The sequence below is a fragment of the Hemitrygon akajei genome, chromosome 1 (genome assembly GCF_048418815.1).
Source record: "Hemitrygon akajei chromosome 1, sHemAka1.3, whole genome shotgun sequence".
Lineage (NCBI taxonomy): Eukaryota > Metazoa > Chordata > Chondrichthyes > Myliobatiformes > Dasyatidae > Hemitrygon > Hemitrygon akajei.
This window is the reverse complement of record NC_133124.1, coordinates 71,472,219-71,486,134: the sequence shown is the minus strand read 5'-3', so window position 1 is coordinate 71,486,134 and position 13,916 is coordinate 71,472,219. Positions and strand designations below refer to the sequence as shown.

Here is a 13,916-nt window from a genome sequence, read left to right as displayed (position 1 = left end):
CATGAAATGCAATCGGTAGTACATATTAAAAAATAAGTAAATAAATAGTGCAAACACGAGGAAACAAATAGTGAGGTAGCATTCATGGGTTCGTTGTCCAGTCAGAAATCTGATGGTAGAGCTGTTCCTGAAACACTGAGTGTGTGTCTTCAGGCTCCAGTACCCCCACCTTGACGGTGACAATGAGAAGAAGGCATGTCCTGTGGGGTGGAAGTCCTTAATGATGGTGTGGTGATATCACGTGCAATGATGTACCAGTACCTGACTGGAGAGCACTGAGCACGTGCAGGGTTTGCCAGAATGTTTCAGCATGTGGTGGGGTTAAGTCGTGTTTGTTTATTACTGTAAATAAAGGTTCTCTAATTCTTCCAGAATATGATTCTTTATTGTTAACCCACGGAACATTTAAACAGAAGGAACATAGCATGGTGTCAGAAGTGCTTCTGGAAGAATAATACGGGAGAATTGAGAATCAAGAATTGAAGATAATTGGAAAAAAAAGAAGAAAAAAGTTTGAACAGTAATTGGTGATAAGGAAGGTTTACAACCCCCACCAAAACTTCAGCGGACTGGAAATGTAGCAGAGAATTGGAGGATCTTCAAGCAACAGTTTGAACTGTACTTATAAGAGAAATCGGATAAAACCAAAGCTGCGCTTCTGCTCCATGTAATCAGGAATGAAGCGGTAGAGGCATATAATAATTTTGTCTTTGAAGATAGAGATAATTTCTATTTAAAGTCGATATGGACAGATTTGAAGTATTTTGTATACCTAAGCGTAATTTAACGTATGAGCAATACAAATTCTTCACATGTGCGCAGAGGGTTGCTGAAACAATTGATCAGTATGTGACTGAGTTAAGAAAGCGTAGTAGAATGTGAGAGTTTGGATTGCTCACGGACTCTCTTATTAAAGATAGATTGGTTTGTGGCATTCGAGATAATACTCTGAGAGAGTGGCTTTTGCGTGAGCAAGATTTAAATTTTGAAAAAGCTTTCACGCTCTGCAAAGCTTCTGCGTCTGTAATGTTGCAGGCTGAAGAGCTTTTTGTCAAAAACTGTGATGTAAACACTGTAAAAATGCATGAATATATCAAGAAATATAATAATACGTCGACAAAACCGACAGAGAGCAAGATGGCATTTGAAAAAAGTCATGTGATCGCTGTGCACGGGAACACTGTCCAAATCAGTGTTTTGCATATGGCAAACTTTGTTACAGTTGCGGTAAGATTAATCAGTTTTCACGCTGTTGTAGAAGTAGAAAGAAGGAAAATGAAATGAAACAAGTAAATGCAGTGATTGATGATGAACGTGAGGAATTTTATATCAATGCACTTTATGAAAATACTAACATGGAGAATATAAAAGCAGTAGCTGCAGTGTCTGAGACGACCAAACAGGAGGCAATTGATGATGTGAAAAAACAATGGCAGGAAGAGGTTGCTTCAATGCAAGCGATAACAAAAGAGACACTGAGAGAATATGAGATTCAGTCTAATCACCGTCTAGAGCAAGAACGCTCCCAGTGGGCACAGTATAAGCAAGAAGTGAAAGCACAAGTAACGGAATTGAGAAGTTTTATTGAAATGATGAAGTCTCAACATAACAAAGAGATTACACAGTTAATGAATGAACTAGATGAAGAAAAGAAGATTCGCATTTCATTACAAATGGAAGTGGAAGGAATTAGGAAAGATACAGTCCAAACAGAAGCAGGGAAGCAGATTGCTGAGGAGGGTAGTGTGAACTGCTTACCTGAAATTCCAGATTCTAACCAGGAGACATGTGAGAATATACCAAAAAGTTTAGTTAAGATACATAAAGAAAAGCTTAAAGCAGAAAAGGAGAAGAGAAATAAGGGTCATGGCTCAGATAGCAAAGAGCTAACTTCAGAGTTTCCGTTAGCTGATTTGTTTATTGGTTAATGTTGTTATTTGTTTTTATTTTGAAGGAAAGGAAGATGTGATTCTTCAGAGATTCAGTTAACTGATGCAGACGAGACAAAACATGAAATAATAACAAGGAAACACAAGATCTGTGTGTACCACTTAGAAGGTCTACTCCTGTTTGTAAATCCATAGAGAGACTGATAGAGACTCGATGAATTATGTATTTGTTTTAATTAACATTGTTAATTGTTTTTCTTTTTAAGGAAGGGAAGATGTGGTGATATCACATGCAGTGTCGTGCCAGTACCTGATTGGAGAGCACTGAGCACAGGGTTTGCCAGACTGTTTCAGCATGTGGCGGGATTAAGTCATGTTTGTTTATTACTCTAAATAAAAGTTCTCTAGTTCTTCCAGAATATGATTCTTTATTGTTAACCCAAGGTACTTTTAAACAGAAGTAACATAATAGATGGAGGCCTCCTTTCTGAGGCATCACCTTTGAAGGTGTCCTCGATGCCGGGGAGGCTAGGGCCCATGATGAAGCAGGCTTAGCTTATAACTTCTTGCAGGTTTTCCCCATCCTGTACAGAGACCCCTCCATACCAGATGGTGATAGTTAGAATGCTTTCTACAGTACATATGTAGAAATTTGTGAGTGCTTTAGTGATACTCCAAGTCACCTCAAACTTGGAATATACAGAAATATAGCTGCTGTTGTGTCTCCTTTATAATTACATCAAGATGTTGGGCCCAGGATGGATCCTCAGAGATGTTCACACCCAGGAGCTTGAAATTGCTCATCATTTCCACTTGGTGAGGACTGGTGTGTGGTCCCTCGACTTCCCCTTCCTCAAGTCCACATTCAATTCTTTGGTCCTACTGATGTTGAGTTGAAGTTTGTTGTAATACCACTCAACCAGCTGATCCATCTCTTTGTCACCATCTGAACTTCTATCAACAACAGTTGTGCCAATGGCAGATTTATAGATAGAACTTGAGCTGTGCCTGGCCACACAGTCATGGGTGTAGAGAGAGCAGAGCAGTGGATAAACACACACCCCGAGGTGTGCCAGTGTTGATTGTCTGCCAGGAGGAGATGTTATTTCTGATCTGCACAGACTGTGGTCTGCCAGTGAAGAAGTCAAGGATCTACAAAACTATAGTTGGTGTATTGTGTACAGTTCTGGTTGCCACATTACAGGAAGGATGTGATGGCTTGGGAGAAGAAACAGAAGGCGTTTACCAAGATGCTGCTTGGATTAGAGAGCACAGGCTATAAGAAGAGGTTGGGCAAAATGGAGTGGCAGAGGCTGAGGGAAGACCTGATATAGATTTATAAGATTATGAAAGCTAAGATAGAGTAGACAGTCAGAATCTTTTCCCATGTAGAAATATCAACTATCAGAAAAGCAGCATGGGGCTTCATAAACATTGGGCACAGGTTTAAGTCGAGAGATAGCAAGTTTAAAGGAGAGTGAGGCAAGTTTATTTTAAAACACAGAGTGGTGGATGCTGGAACACATTGCCAGGGATAGTGGTGAAGGCAGACACAATAACAATGTTTAAGAGGCATTTAGACAGACTTATGAATAGGCAAGGAATGGAAGGAATATGGACTATGTGCAGGCAGATGGGATTATTTAACCTGGCATCAAGATTAGCAAAGACGAGGTAGGCTGATGGGCTGGTTCCTGTGCTACATTGTTCTACCGTCTGTGTTTTCCCCTCTTTGCAGATGCCACTTGGAGAATTTCTGATTTGATTACAGATTCCCAGCATCCGCAAGATTTTGCTTTGATTTAAAAAGGCCGAGGCAGCCAGGCCTATTGATAATTTTCTTTTCAGAAAGTCCTTTTTTTTAGTGGTTTCTGTAATGTATTTTGCAAATCAAAGAAAAGTTGTTTAACCATCATCAATAATCACTTAATCATGTAATTTATAATTCACCCTCTCTCTGATTGGTTGCAGGCAAGTGGTTGCTGTGAGGATGGATACTGTCTGTCAAGTGACCAGTGATCGGTGGGTTAGTGGTTTGGGTGGAAGGGTTGCAAACTGGCACCCAAAAGAACCAGAATCCCCTGTGAACTAGCTTGCAGGAGCATTTCTATTTACCCCACCTGTTACCCATGCACACTCAGCTTTCAGAGCTTTGGACAAAACACAGAAAATGCAAAAAAAAAAGAGCATATTTTTATTACTTACCATAGCTGGCAATCAAAATAGACTGGTGAGATGTGAACCCTTTCTGGCTTACCTGTGCTTTGTTGGGCTTGGTAAACTGTCAGACGACCATATACTGTAGTGAATCCCGGGTTAATATATCGGAGGGTGATGCGGAATAAATTGCGGTTTCTACCGTTCACATGCACTGTTACCCTCACGTTACTCTGCAAAAGTGAAGTTAATTAACACGTGACTGGTGTGTGAGCTTCAGAGAAAGTAGAGTTCCGGGATCCCGTGCAGAACAATCATCCCGGTGAGAGGAGATCCTTCACAGTCACCCCATGGGGATAAGTAGGGCAAGAGTTAGTAGGTTAAGTGCAGATTGTAAGTGGGGAAAGCAGATGCAGAAAAGAAGCCACTTACAGTTACAGCAAGAATCAACATTTACTTCCTCAGTGACTGAGATCCTTCCTCTAACAGGCTTGGGAACACGGCTCTTGTAACGGAAGATTATGCGGAACAGGTTAGGAGAAGTCACAGTGATAGACATGATCACTGCTGGCTGAGAAGAGAAAAGCAGTCAAAGCAGCATAAGGGAAAGTCCTCAACTCCACCACCCTGAAAGAAGCAATCATTCCCCACAGAGTAAACAATACAACCCACAACCACACTACAGGAAGCAAGAAAAAAAGCTGGAAGGTTCAAGAATACACAAGGATATTTCAGACCAAAAATTATAAATTTGCAATTTATCATTTCATAACATTTAGCATGATAGCTTATCACACTTGTGAACTCTTTCTTGTGTGAGCCAATAGTTTGGTTATACTTAGACTATGAATAGGGCTTATACTATGAATGGTAGGGCAATGGAACGGAGGGACTAGAAGCCAAAGTGCATTGCTTGTTGAAAGCAGCATCAGAAGTACACAGTGTGCTGGAAAGTCATTTAGCATACAGTCCTTCATCAGTCAGGGCACTGAGTATCAGAGTTGGGACGCTATGTTGCAGTTGTGTAAAGTCAGTGGTGAGGCCACACTTGGAGTACTGTGTCCAGTTTAGGTCACACTGCTTAGAGGAGGAAAAGATTTCCGAGGATGATAGTAGGATTGGAGGGCCTGAGTAAAAGGGAGAGGTTGGGCAGGTTAGGTCTTTATTCCTTGGAATATAAGAGACTGAGGGGTGACCTTATAGGAGTATTTAAAATTATGAGAGGCATTGATAAGATGGACAGTAAAAGTCTTTTTTTTCTAGGGTGGTGGAGTCCAAAACAAAGGGGCATAGATTTAAGGTGAGAGGGGAAACATTTAAAAGGGACTCAGCAGCAAAATTTTCATGTAGTGGCTGGTGAGTCTATAGAACAAGCTGCCAGAGGAAGTGGCTGAGGCAGGTGCAAAAGTATTATTTAAGAAGCACTTGGATAGGTACATGAAGGGGCAGGATTTGGAGGAATATGGGCCAAGCACATGAAATTGGGACTAGCTAGGAGTACACTGCAATCAGTATGGACTCATTTGGACAAAGGGCCAGTTCCTAAGGTGTATAAGTCTTTGACTTAACTGGGAAAATCCAAGACAGGAAGATTAGCCTTGGATGGACAGACATGTTGGAAATAAAGGTGAGGGGAATATGGAGGACACATTCACATTACCTCAGTAAAGCAGCCACCATAATCAAAGACACCACCTACCTCAGACATTCTCTCTTTAACCCCTTCCTATTGGGCAGCAGATACAATAGCCTAAAAGCACGTAGCACCAGGGTCAAGGTCATCTTCTATCCCACTATTCAGACTCTTGAATGAACCTCTTGTATGACAAGATGAACTCTTGGCCTCACAAACGACCTCACTATGATCTGGAATTTTGCTGTTTACCTGCACAGCATTATTTCCATAACTTTTACACTTCATTCTGCATTGTAACTTTACCTTATTCTAACTCACTGTGTGATGATTTGGCCTGTATAAACAGTGTGCAAGACATGATTTTTCACTATATCTTGCTACATGCTACAACAACAAATCAATGGCAATACCATGACAATAATCTTAAAAGTTGACCCAATCCTAGTGGTTCAATTGAGTAAAGTCGTGAATAATAGCATCATACAGCAGAGAAACCTTGCCCATGCAGACTGCTTTGCCCATCAACACTAATCCCACTTACCCCTGATAGGACATATTCTTTTATGCTTTGCCAAGAAACACAAGGTTTAAAAAGAGCTCAAGGGGTTTCAGCTTCTTTTCAGCCAGCGGCAATCAGCACAGGGCCAATAAAAAGAAGAGGTGTATGCAGAGAGGCCATTGTTGGAGTGGGCATTATTAGAGTGGTCCAGCTCAACAGGCTAAGGTGAGAATAGGTTTGGGCAAACACAGTTGGAGATTCTAAGTAGGCAAACAAGAAAGTTTCTAGTAAGTTTTTCCCCCCCATTAGTACATAGTAGCTGGTGCACTGAGAATGGGCCCAGAAGTATGCTCCTTGGGTGAAATATGGGGAATCTGGGAGACCTCCAGTCTTCCTTATAACTACAACAGTATGAAATGTATCAAGCTACAATTCCTTAGACACTGTTAAGGAACTGGAGCTACAGCTCGATGACCTTGGGCTCACATGCGAGAATGAGGAGGTGATAGATAGGAGATGGAGGTAGTCACCTCTAAGTTGCAGGAGGCAGGTTCCTCTGTGACTGTAAGGAGAGGGAAAGGGAATAACCAGCCACTGAAGAGCATCCCTGTGGCCATTACCCTCAATAATAAGTATACTACTTTGGATACTGCTGGAGAGAAACAACCTACCAGGGGAAGCCATGGCCATCAGGTCTCTGGCAATGAGGCTAGCTCTGTATCTCAGATGGGAAGGGGAGAAGGAAAGGAGGAATGCAGTATTGATAGGGGATTCCATAATTAGAGGAGCAGAAAGCAGACCCTGTGGACGTAAAAGAGACAACCAGATGGGATGTTGCCTCCCAGGTGCCAGGGTCAGGGATGTCTCAGATCAGGTCCACAGCATTCTGAAGGGGGAGTGTAGGTAGGAAATGGGAGGAATTCATGCGGAGAGAATAGAGGGAGTTAGGTGAAAAGCAGGACCTCCAGGACAGCAATCTCTGGATTGCTGCCTGTGCCACATACCAGTGAGGGTAAGGATAGGATCATTTGGTAGATGAATGCATGGCTGAGGAATTGGTGCAGGGGGCAGGGTTTCAGAATTCTGGATCATTGGGATCTCTTCTGGGGAACATATGACCTGTACAAAATGGATGGGTTACTCCTGAGCCTGAGGAGGACCAGTATCCTTGCGGGCAGGTATGCTAGAAGTGTTGGACTGATCTGGCAGTGGGAGGCGAACCAGAGTAATAGGGATGAGGGTGGGGCAATTGGTATACAAGTAGATGCAGTTTGTAATGAGACTGCCAGGAAGGACAGCAAAATGATGGAGCAAAATTGCAGTCAGTGGAATGACTGCATGAGGGGCCAAAATCAAAAAGGGTGATGAATACAGGACTGAAGGTGTTATATTTAAATGCACAGAGTATACAGAGTAGGGTACATGATCTTAAAGTGTAACTAGAGATTGCCAGGAATAATATTGAGAGTATCTTTGAGTCGTGCCTGAAAGAAGATCATAGTTGGGAGCTTAACATCTAAGGATACATATTATATAGAAAAGACAGACAGGTAGGCAGTGGGGGGGGGGTGGCTCTGATGATAAAAAATGAAATCAAATCCTTAGATAGAGGTGACATAGGATCAGAAGATGTAGAATCCTTCTGCGTACTGTTATGAAACTGCATGTGTAAAAAGATGCTGATGGGAGTTATATACAGGCTGTTGAACAGTAGCCAGGGTGTGGGATACAAATTACAATAGGAGATAGAGAAGGCATGTAAAAGGGGCAATGTTGTGATAATCACGGAGGATTTCAATAAGCAGGTAGATTGGCAAAATCAGGTTGGTGCCAGATCCCAAGAGAGGGAATTTGTAAAATGCCTATAAGATGGCTTTTTAGAGCAACTTGTCGTTGAGCCCATGAGGGTTAATTGCAATTCTGGATTGTGTGTTACGTAATGACCCAGATTTGATTAGGAAGCTTAAGGTAAAGGAACCCTAAAAGATGTGCTGGCATTGGCAAGGGTCCAGAGGAGGTCCATAAGAATTACCCCAGGAACGAAAGAGTTAGCATAGAGGAGCATTTGATGGCTCTGAGCCTGTAGTCGTTAGAGTTTATAAGAATGAAACCTCATGAATATTGAACAACCTAGATAGAGTGGACATGGAGAAGATGTTTCCTATCATGTAGGAGTTTAGGACCAGAGGACACAGCATCAGAATTGAGAGATGTACACTCAGAACAGAGATGAGGAAAAATTTCTTTAGCCAGAGGGTGGCGAATCAGCGGAATTCATTGCCACAGATGGCTGTTCAGGCTAAGTTATTGAGTATATTTAAGGCAGAGGTTGAGAGGTTCTTCATGAATCAGGACACCAAAGGTTACAGGGAGAATGAAGTTGAGACAGATAATAGATCAGCCATGATGAAATGGCGGAGCAGACTTGATGGGTGTATGGCCTAATTCTGCTCCTATGACTTAGGGTTAGGGTTGGGGTCAGGGTCTTACTTAAGTGTCTGCTAAATGTCTCTTAACATAGTAAACTTATCTGATCCCACCACCTACTCTGGCAGTGTGTTCCTAATATCAACCACTCTGTGTAAAAACAAGACTTGCTTCTGAAATTCCCTTTAAAACTCCTTTCTCTCACCTTAAAACTGTGTGTTCTTGTTTTAATACCTCCAAAAGATATTGAAAAGATTCTATTTCCCCTGTCGTTGCCTCTCGTGATCTTATTTGGCCATCCCGTGGCGACCTTTGCTCCAGAGAGAACAGGCTGAACATACCTAATTTCAACCAACATCAAAAATCCTGCAATCCAGGCAACATCCCAAATACCAGCATCTTTCCCGTAATACAGCAGCCAGAACTGCACACAATAACCAAGCTGACGAACAAACGGTTTGCCAAGTTGCAACATAAATGCCCTATTCTTATACCCACTCCATCTACGAAATCAAGTCCTATCAACAAGTATTGGCACTTTCAGGGAAATATGGGCTTACACCCCCAAGTACTTTCTGCAAACCTACATTCCTCAGTGGCCTAAATTTAGAGTATTTGACTTTCCAAAATGCATCACTTAGCTTTGTAGGGAATTCTATCTACTAACACTCTGCCCAACTTCCCAACTAATCTTCATCCTGCCTTTGACAATTTTCTTCACTATTCACATTACCAAATTTTGTGCATCTGTACTTGTAATAATCAAACCTCCTACATTCACATCTAAGTAGTTAATGCTCATCAACCTAACAAGGATCCTAGCACCAATCCCTGCCATACACCGCTGGTCACAGAGACTTCCAGCCAGAAAAGAATCCACCTACCACTTCCTTCTGCCTCCTGTCACTAAGCCAAGTTTAGATTTAGTTAGCCTTCCATTCCCCGTGATCAGGTTACTATGGGGAACTTGTCATGTGGCTGGCAGAAGTCCATATAGGCAACAACTACCATCTTGCCTTCATCAATCTCCCTGGTTACCCCTTCAAAAACTCAATCATATTAGTGAGCCAGGACTTTCTCCATATAATACAGAGAGTCGAGGAGTTGATAACTTAGGGATCAGGAGAGGATTCAGCCTGAGAGGACTGTTAGTGTAGAATAATGGACAATGCCTTAAATGTGAGTCAGGATGTTTAAGGAATTCTTTCCCACATGAAAGGAATCTGAAATTTCTTCCTCCAAGATGGGTAAGGAGATCAGCTGGAGATTTCAAATCAGAACCATATTTATTATCATTGTCATATGATGTGAAATTTGTTCTTTTTCAGCAGCAGTACATGGCAAAAACATAGATTTACTATAAATTAAAAATAATTAGTGCAAAAGAATAATTTTGAGGTAGTGTTCTTAGAAGCTCCAATGCACAGGACCACAAGAGGCTGTGCAGGGTTGTAACTCAGCCAGCTTCACCATGGGTACAACCCTCCCCACCACTGAGGGCATCCTCAAGAACTGGTGCCTCAAGAAGGCAGTGTTTATCATTCAGGACCTTACAATCTGGAATATGTTCCCTTCTCATGACTACTATTGGAGAGAAAGTACAAGGGCTTGAAGTTCCACACTCAACGATTCATAAGAACACAAGAACTAGGAGTGAGATTCAGCCTATTGAGCATTCTCTGTCATTCAATAAAATCATTGATGACCTGGCCATAGACTCAACTGCCCTCTCCCTATATCAGAAGCAGCTTCTTCCCCTCTGCCCTCAAAGAGTCACAGAGGCTCTTCGGCCCATCACGTCCATGTTGACCTTGTTGCCCATCAACACTAATCCCATTTACTTGCATTAGGATCCTATCACTCTGTGCCTTGCTTAAATAACTGTCCAAACATGGTCAGTGCAGCAACTGTATCTGAGGTTGACAAATTTTAGTTGAGTAAAGATTAGGGCCAGCATACACAAGCATCTGATTATTTACATAAGATGCACATTAGCAGTTTCCAGAAGCTCAAATGGACCCAGCAGGGACTAATTACTGGGTCAGATTTAGGTTAGACCAGCAAGAATTCTGATGAAACGCTGGGTCAAGATGCTCTGACTGTGCACTTTATCCAGCTCAGAACAGTTTACTAAACGTTTCTGCTTATATGCTCTGATCTTGATCAGTAGCAACATGGCTACACTTATCTGACCGAATAAATGCCTTTGGGTCAGATTGAGTCAAAGTAGATTAGTTTATTATTGCCACATGTACCGAGATACAATGAAAAACATGTCTTGCATATCGTTCATACAGATCAATTCATAACATTGAGGTAGTACAAAGCAAAACACTAACGAAGTGCAGAAAAAGTGTTACAGTTACAGAGAAAATGCACTGCAGGCAGACAATAGGGAGCAGCAAGGCCATAATGAGGCAGGCTGTGAGGTCAAGCGAGGATTGTGAGTTATGGGGAACTGGCACAGGACAGGAGACGAGACTTGGGGTATTTCAGCCACAATCATATTGAATGGTGGAGCAGGGTCAAGGAGCTGAATGCCTACTCCGGCTCCTACTTCCTTGTGTTGTTGTGAATGATTCAGTGGATGTCAATGGTGTGGCTTGTGAAGACATTTGGTGAAGTCCTTTTGAACAGAACGTTAGCTGAAAACTGGAATTGTTGCCTTGGTCAGGAAGCTGGCTGAGCAATGTTTAGCAGAGCAGGAGGGTGGGCTGGTGTGAATTGCCACATTATGAACAATAATGTCCCTTAAAGATTTGTCTGAAAGTTCAGCCAGGGATGTTGCCTGGACTGGAGAGTTTGAGTTACTGAGATTCAGACAGGCTGGAACTATTTTCCCCAGACTGAAGGAGTTAAAGGGTGACCTTAGAGAGTTCTGTAAGATGATAAAGGTCAAAGATAAGGTGAATAATTCCAGGGTAAGATAGTCTAAAACTGGAAGTCGCTGGTTAAGGTGAGAGGTGATCGACTTAAAGCAAACCTGCGGCACAGGTTTTTCGTGTAGAAGGTGTCGCGTATATAAGACCATAAGGCATAGGGGCAGTATCAGGCCTTTCAGCCTATTGATTCCATTCCACCATTCCATCAAGGCTGATTTATTATCTCAACCCCAATTTCCTGCTTTCTCCCCATAACCTTTAACCCAATTAATCAAGAACCTATTAACCTCCGTCTTAAATATAACCAATGACTTGGCCTGCACAGCCATCTGTGGCAATGAGTTCCACAGATTCCTCACCCTCTGGCTACAGAATTTTTTTCCTCATCTCTATTCTGAATGGATGTCCCCCGGTCTTAATCTCTGCCACTATAAGAAGCAGCTTCTCCACATCCACTCAATCTAGATATTTCAATATTCAATAGTTTTCAATGAAGTCCTCCCTCATTCTGCTAAACTTCAGAGTACAGGCCCAGCTGCTCATACGTTAACCCTTTCATTGCAGGGATCATTCCTGGGAACCAGCTCTGAACCTTCTCCAATGCCAGCATATCTTTACTTAGATAAAGGGCCCAAAGCTGCTCATAAAACTCCAGTAGTGGTCTGACCAATGCCTTATAAAGCCTCAGCATTTCATCCTTGCTTTTATATTCTAGTCCTCTTGAAATAAATGCTAACTTTACATTTGCCTTCCTGACCAATGACTCAACCTACAAGTTAATCTTTAGGGAATCCTGCATAAAGACTCTCAAGTCCCTTTGCACACCTGACTTTTGAATTTTCTCCACATTTAGAAAATAGTCCATGCTTTTATTCCTTCTACCAAAGTGCATGACCCATGTACTTCCCTACTCTATATTTCATCTGCCACTTCTTTGCCCATTCTCCCAATCTGTCCAAGTCCTTCCTCAGATAATGTGCTTCCTCAGCACTACCTGCCTATCCACCATATGACCCACAAGCCTGACTATAAAGCTATCAACTCCTTCATCCAAATCATTGACATATAATGTGGAAGAAAGAGGGGCTAACACTGAGGAACACCACTAGTCACTGGCAGCCAACCAGAAAAGGCCCCCTTTATTCTCATTCTATACCTCTTGCCTGTCAGCCAATCTTCTATCCATGCTAGTATCTTTCCTGTAATACCATTGGCTGTTATCATGTTAAGTAGCTTCATGTGCAACGACTTGTCAAAGGCCTTCTGAAGGTCCAAATACACAACATGCACTGAATCCCCTTTGTCTATCCTGCCTGTCATTTCCTCAAAGAATTCTAACAGATTTGTCATGCAAGATTTCCCCATGTTGACTTTGGCCTAGTTTTTGATATGCCTCCAAGTCGGTGCGCAAAGGCAGTGTGCAGTCTAACAGTAACTGATCACCTTAGTAACTTTCTTGTGATTGCAAGACCCTGTTGGGCATCGCTAATGTGGAACGCTGCAAGTCTGATTCACTGAGTTATTGGTGGCCAGCGTTGGATTTATTGGTGGCCTCAGACGTAGCGCCTGTTTACAGCTGCCCAGGAGAGAGGCATTGGAATTGGTGCACGCCACTGGGGGCAGTGTGGCGTGACAACAAAGTTCGAGTTGTGCTGCCCCCTAGTGTTCACTCGGCAGAAAACAAGTTGCACTGTGGTTGAAGATTTCTGCTACATTCACAGACTCAGAGTCTTGGACTATAGTTTTTCATGTGACTACATTTTACTGATTACTTATATGTGCTATATGTGCTTTGAGCAGTGTGTGACTGTTGGTATTATGTTTTTCACCTTGGCCCTGGAGTAACACTGTTTCATTTGGCTATATTCATGGGTATTCACATATGGTTGAATGACTACTAAACTTGAATTTGAAATACCCTGAAACCTCATCCTTAATATTAGACTCCAACATCTTTCCAACCACTGAAGTCAGACTAAAGATCTAAAATTTCCTTTTTCTGCCTCCCTTCCTTCATAAAGGGTGGAAAGACAGTTGCAATTTTCTAGCCCTCCAGAACCATTCCAGAGTCTAGTAATTCTTGAAAGATCATTATTAATGCCTCCACAATCTCTTCAGCTACTGTTTTCAGAAACCTGATGTGTAATACATCTGATCCAGGAGACTTACCTAATTTCAGACTGCAGCTTCCCAAGCAACTTCACCTTAATAATAACAACGACACTCTCTTCTGCCCCCGACACTTTCACATTTCTCGCATTCTGCTAGTGTCTCCACAGTGAAGACTGGCAGACAATACATAAATTAAGATCCTCCACCATTTCTTTGTTCCCCATTACTACCTCTCCAGTATTGTTTTCCAGCGGTCCGATATCTACTCTTTTACTCTTTACACAGTATATCTGAAAAACCTTTTGGTGTCCTCT

The 13,916-nt window shown here is 42.1% G+C and overlaps 1 protein-coding gene across 2 annotated transcripts in view; it reads right to left on the bottom strand.

The window, feature by feature from the left end:
• Positions 1-13,916, bottom strand: part of lama3 (laminin, alpha 3) — a 316,232-nt gene that overhangs the window by 158,818 nt on the left and 143,498 nt on the right. For both annotated transcript variants that reach the window (XM_073045511.1, XM_073045521.1), the window contains exon 23: positions 4,147-4,279. In XM_073045511.1, the coding sequence (XP_072901612.1) occupies positions 4,147-4,279 (133 nt within the window). The remainder of the gene's footprint in view (positions 1-4,146; positions 4,280-13,916) is intronic.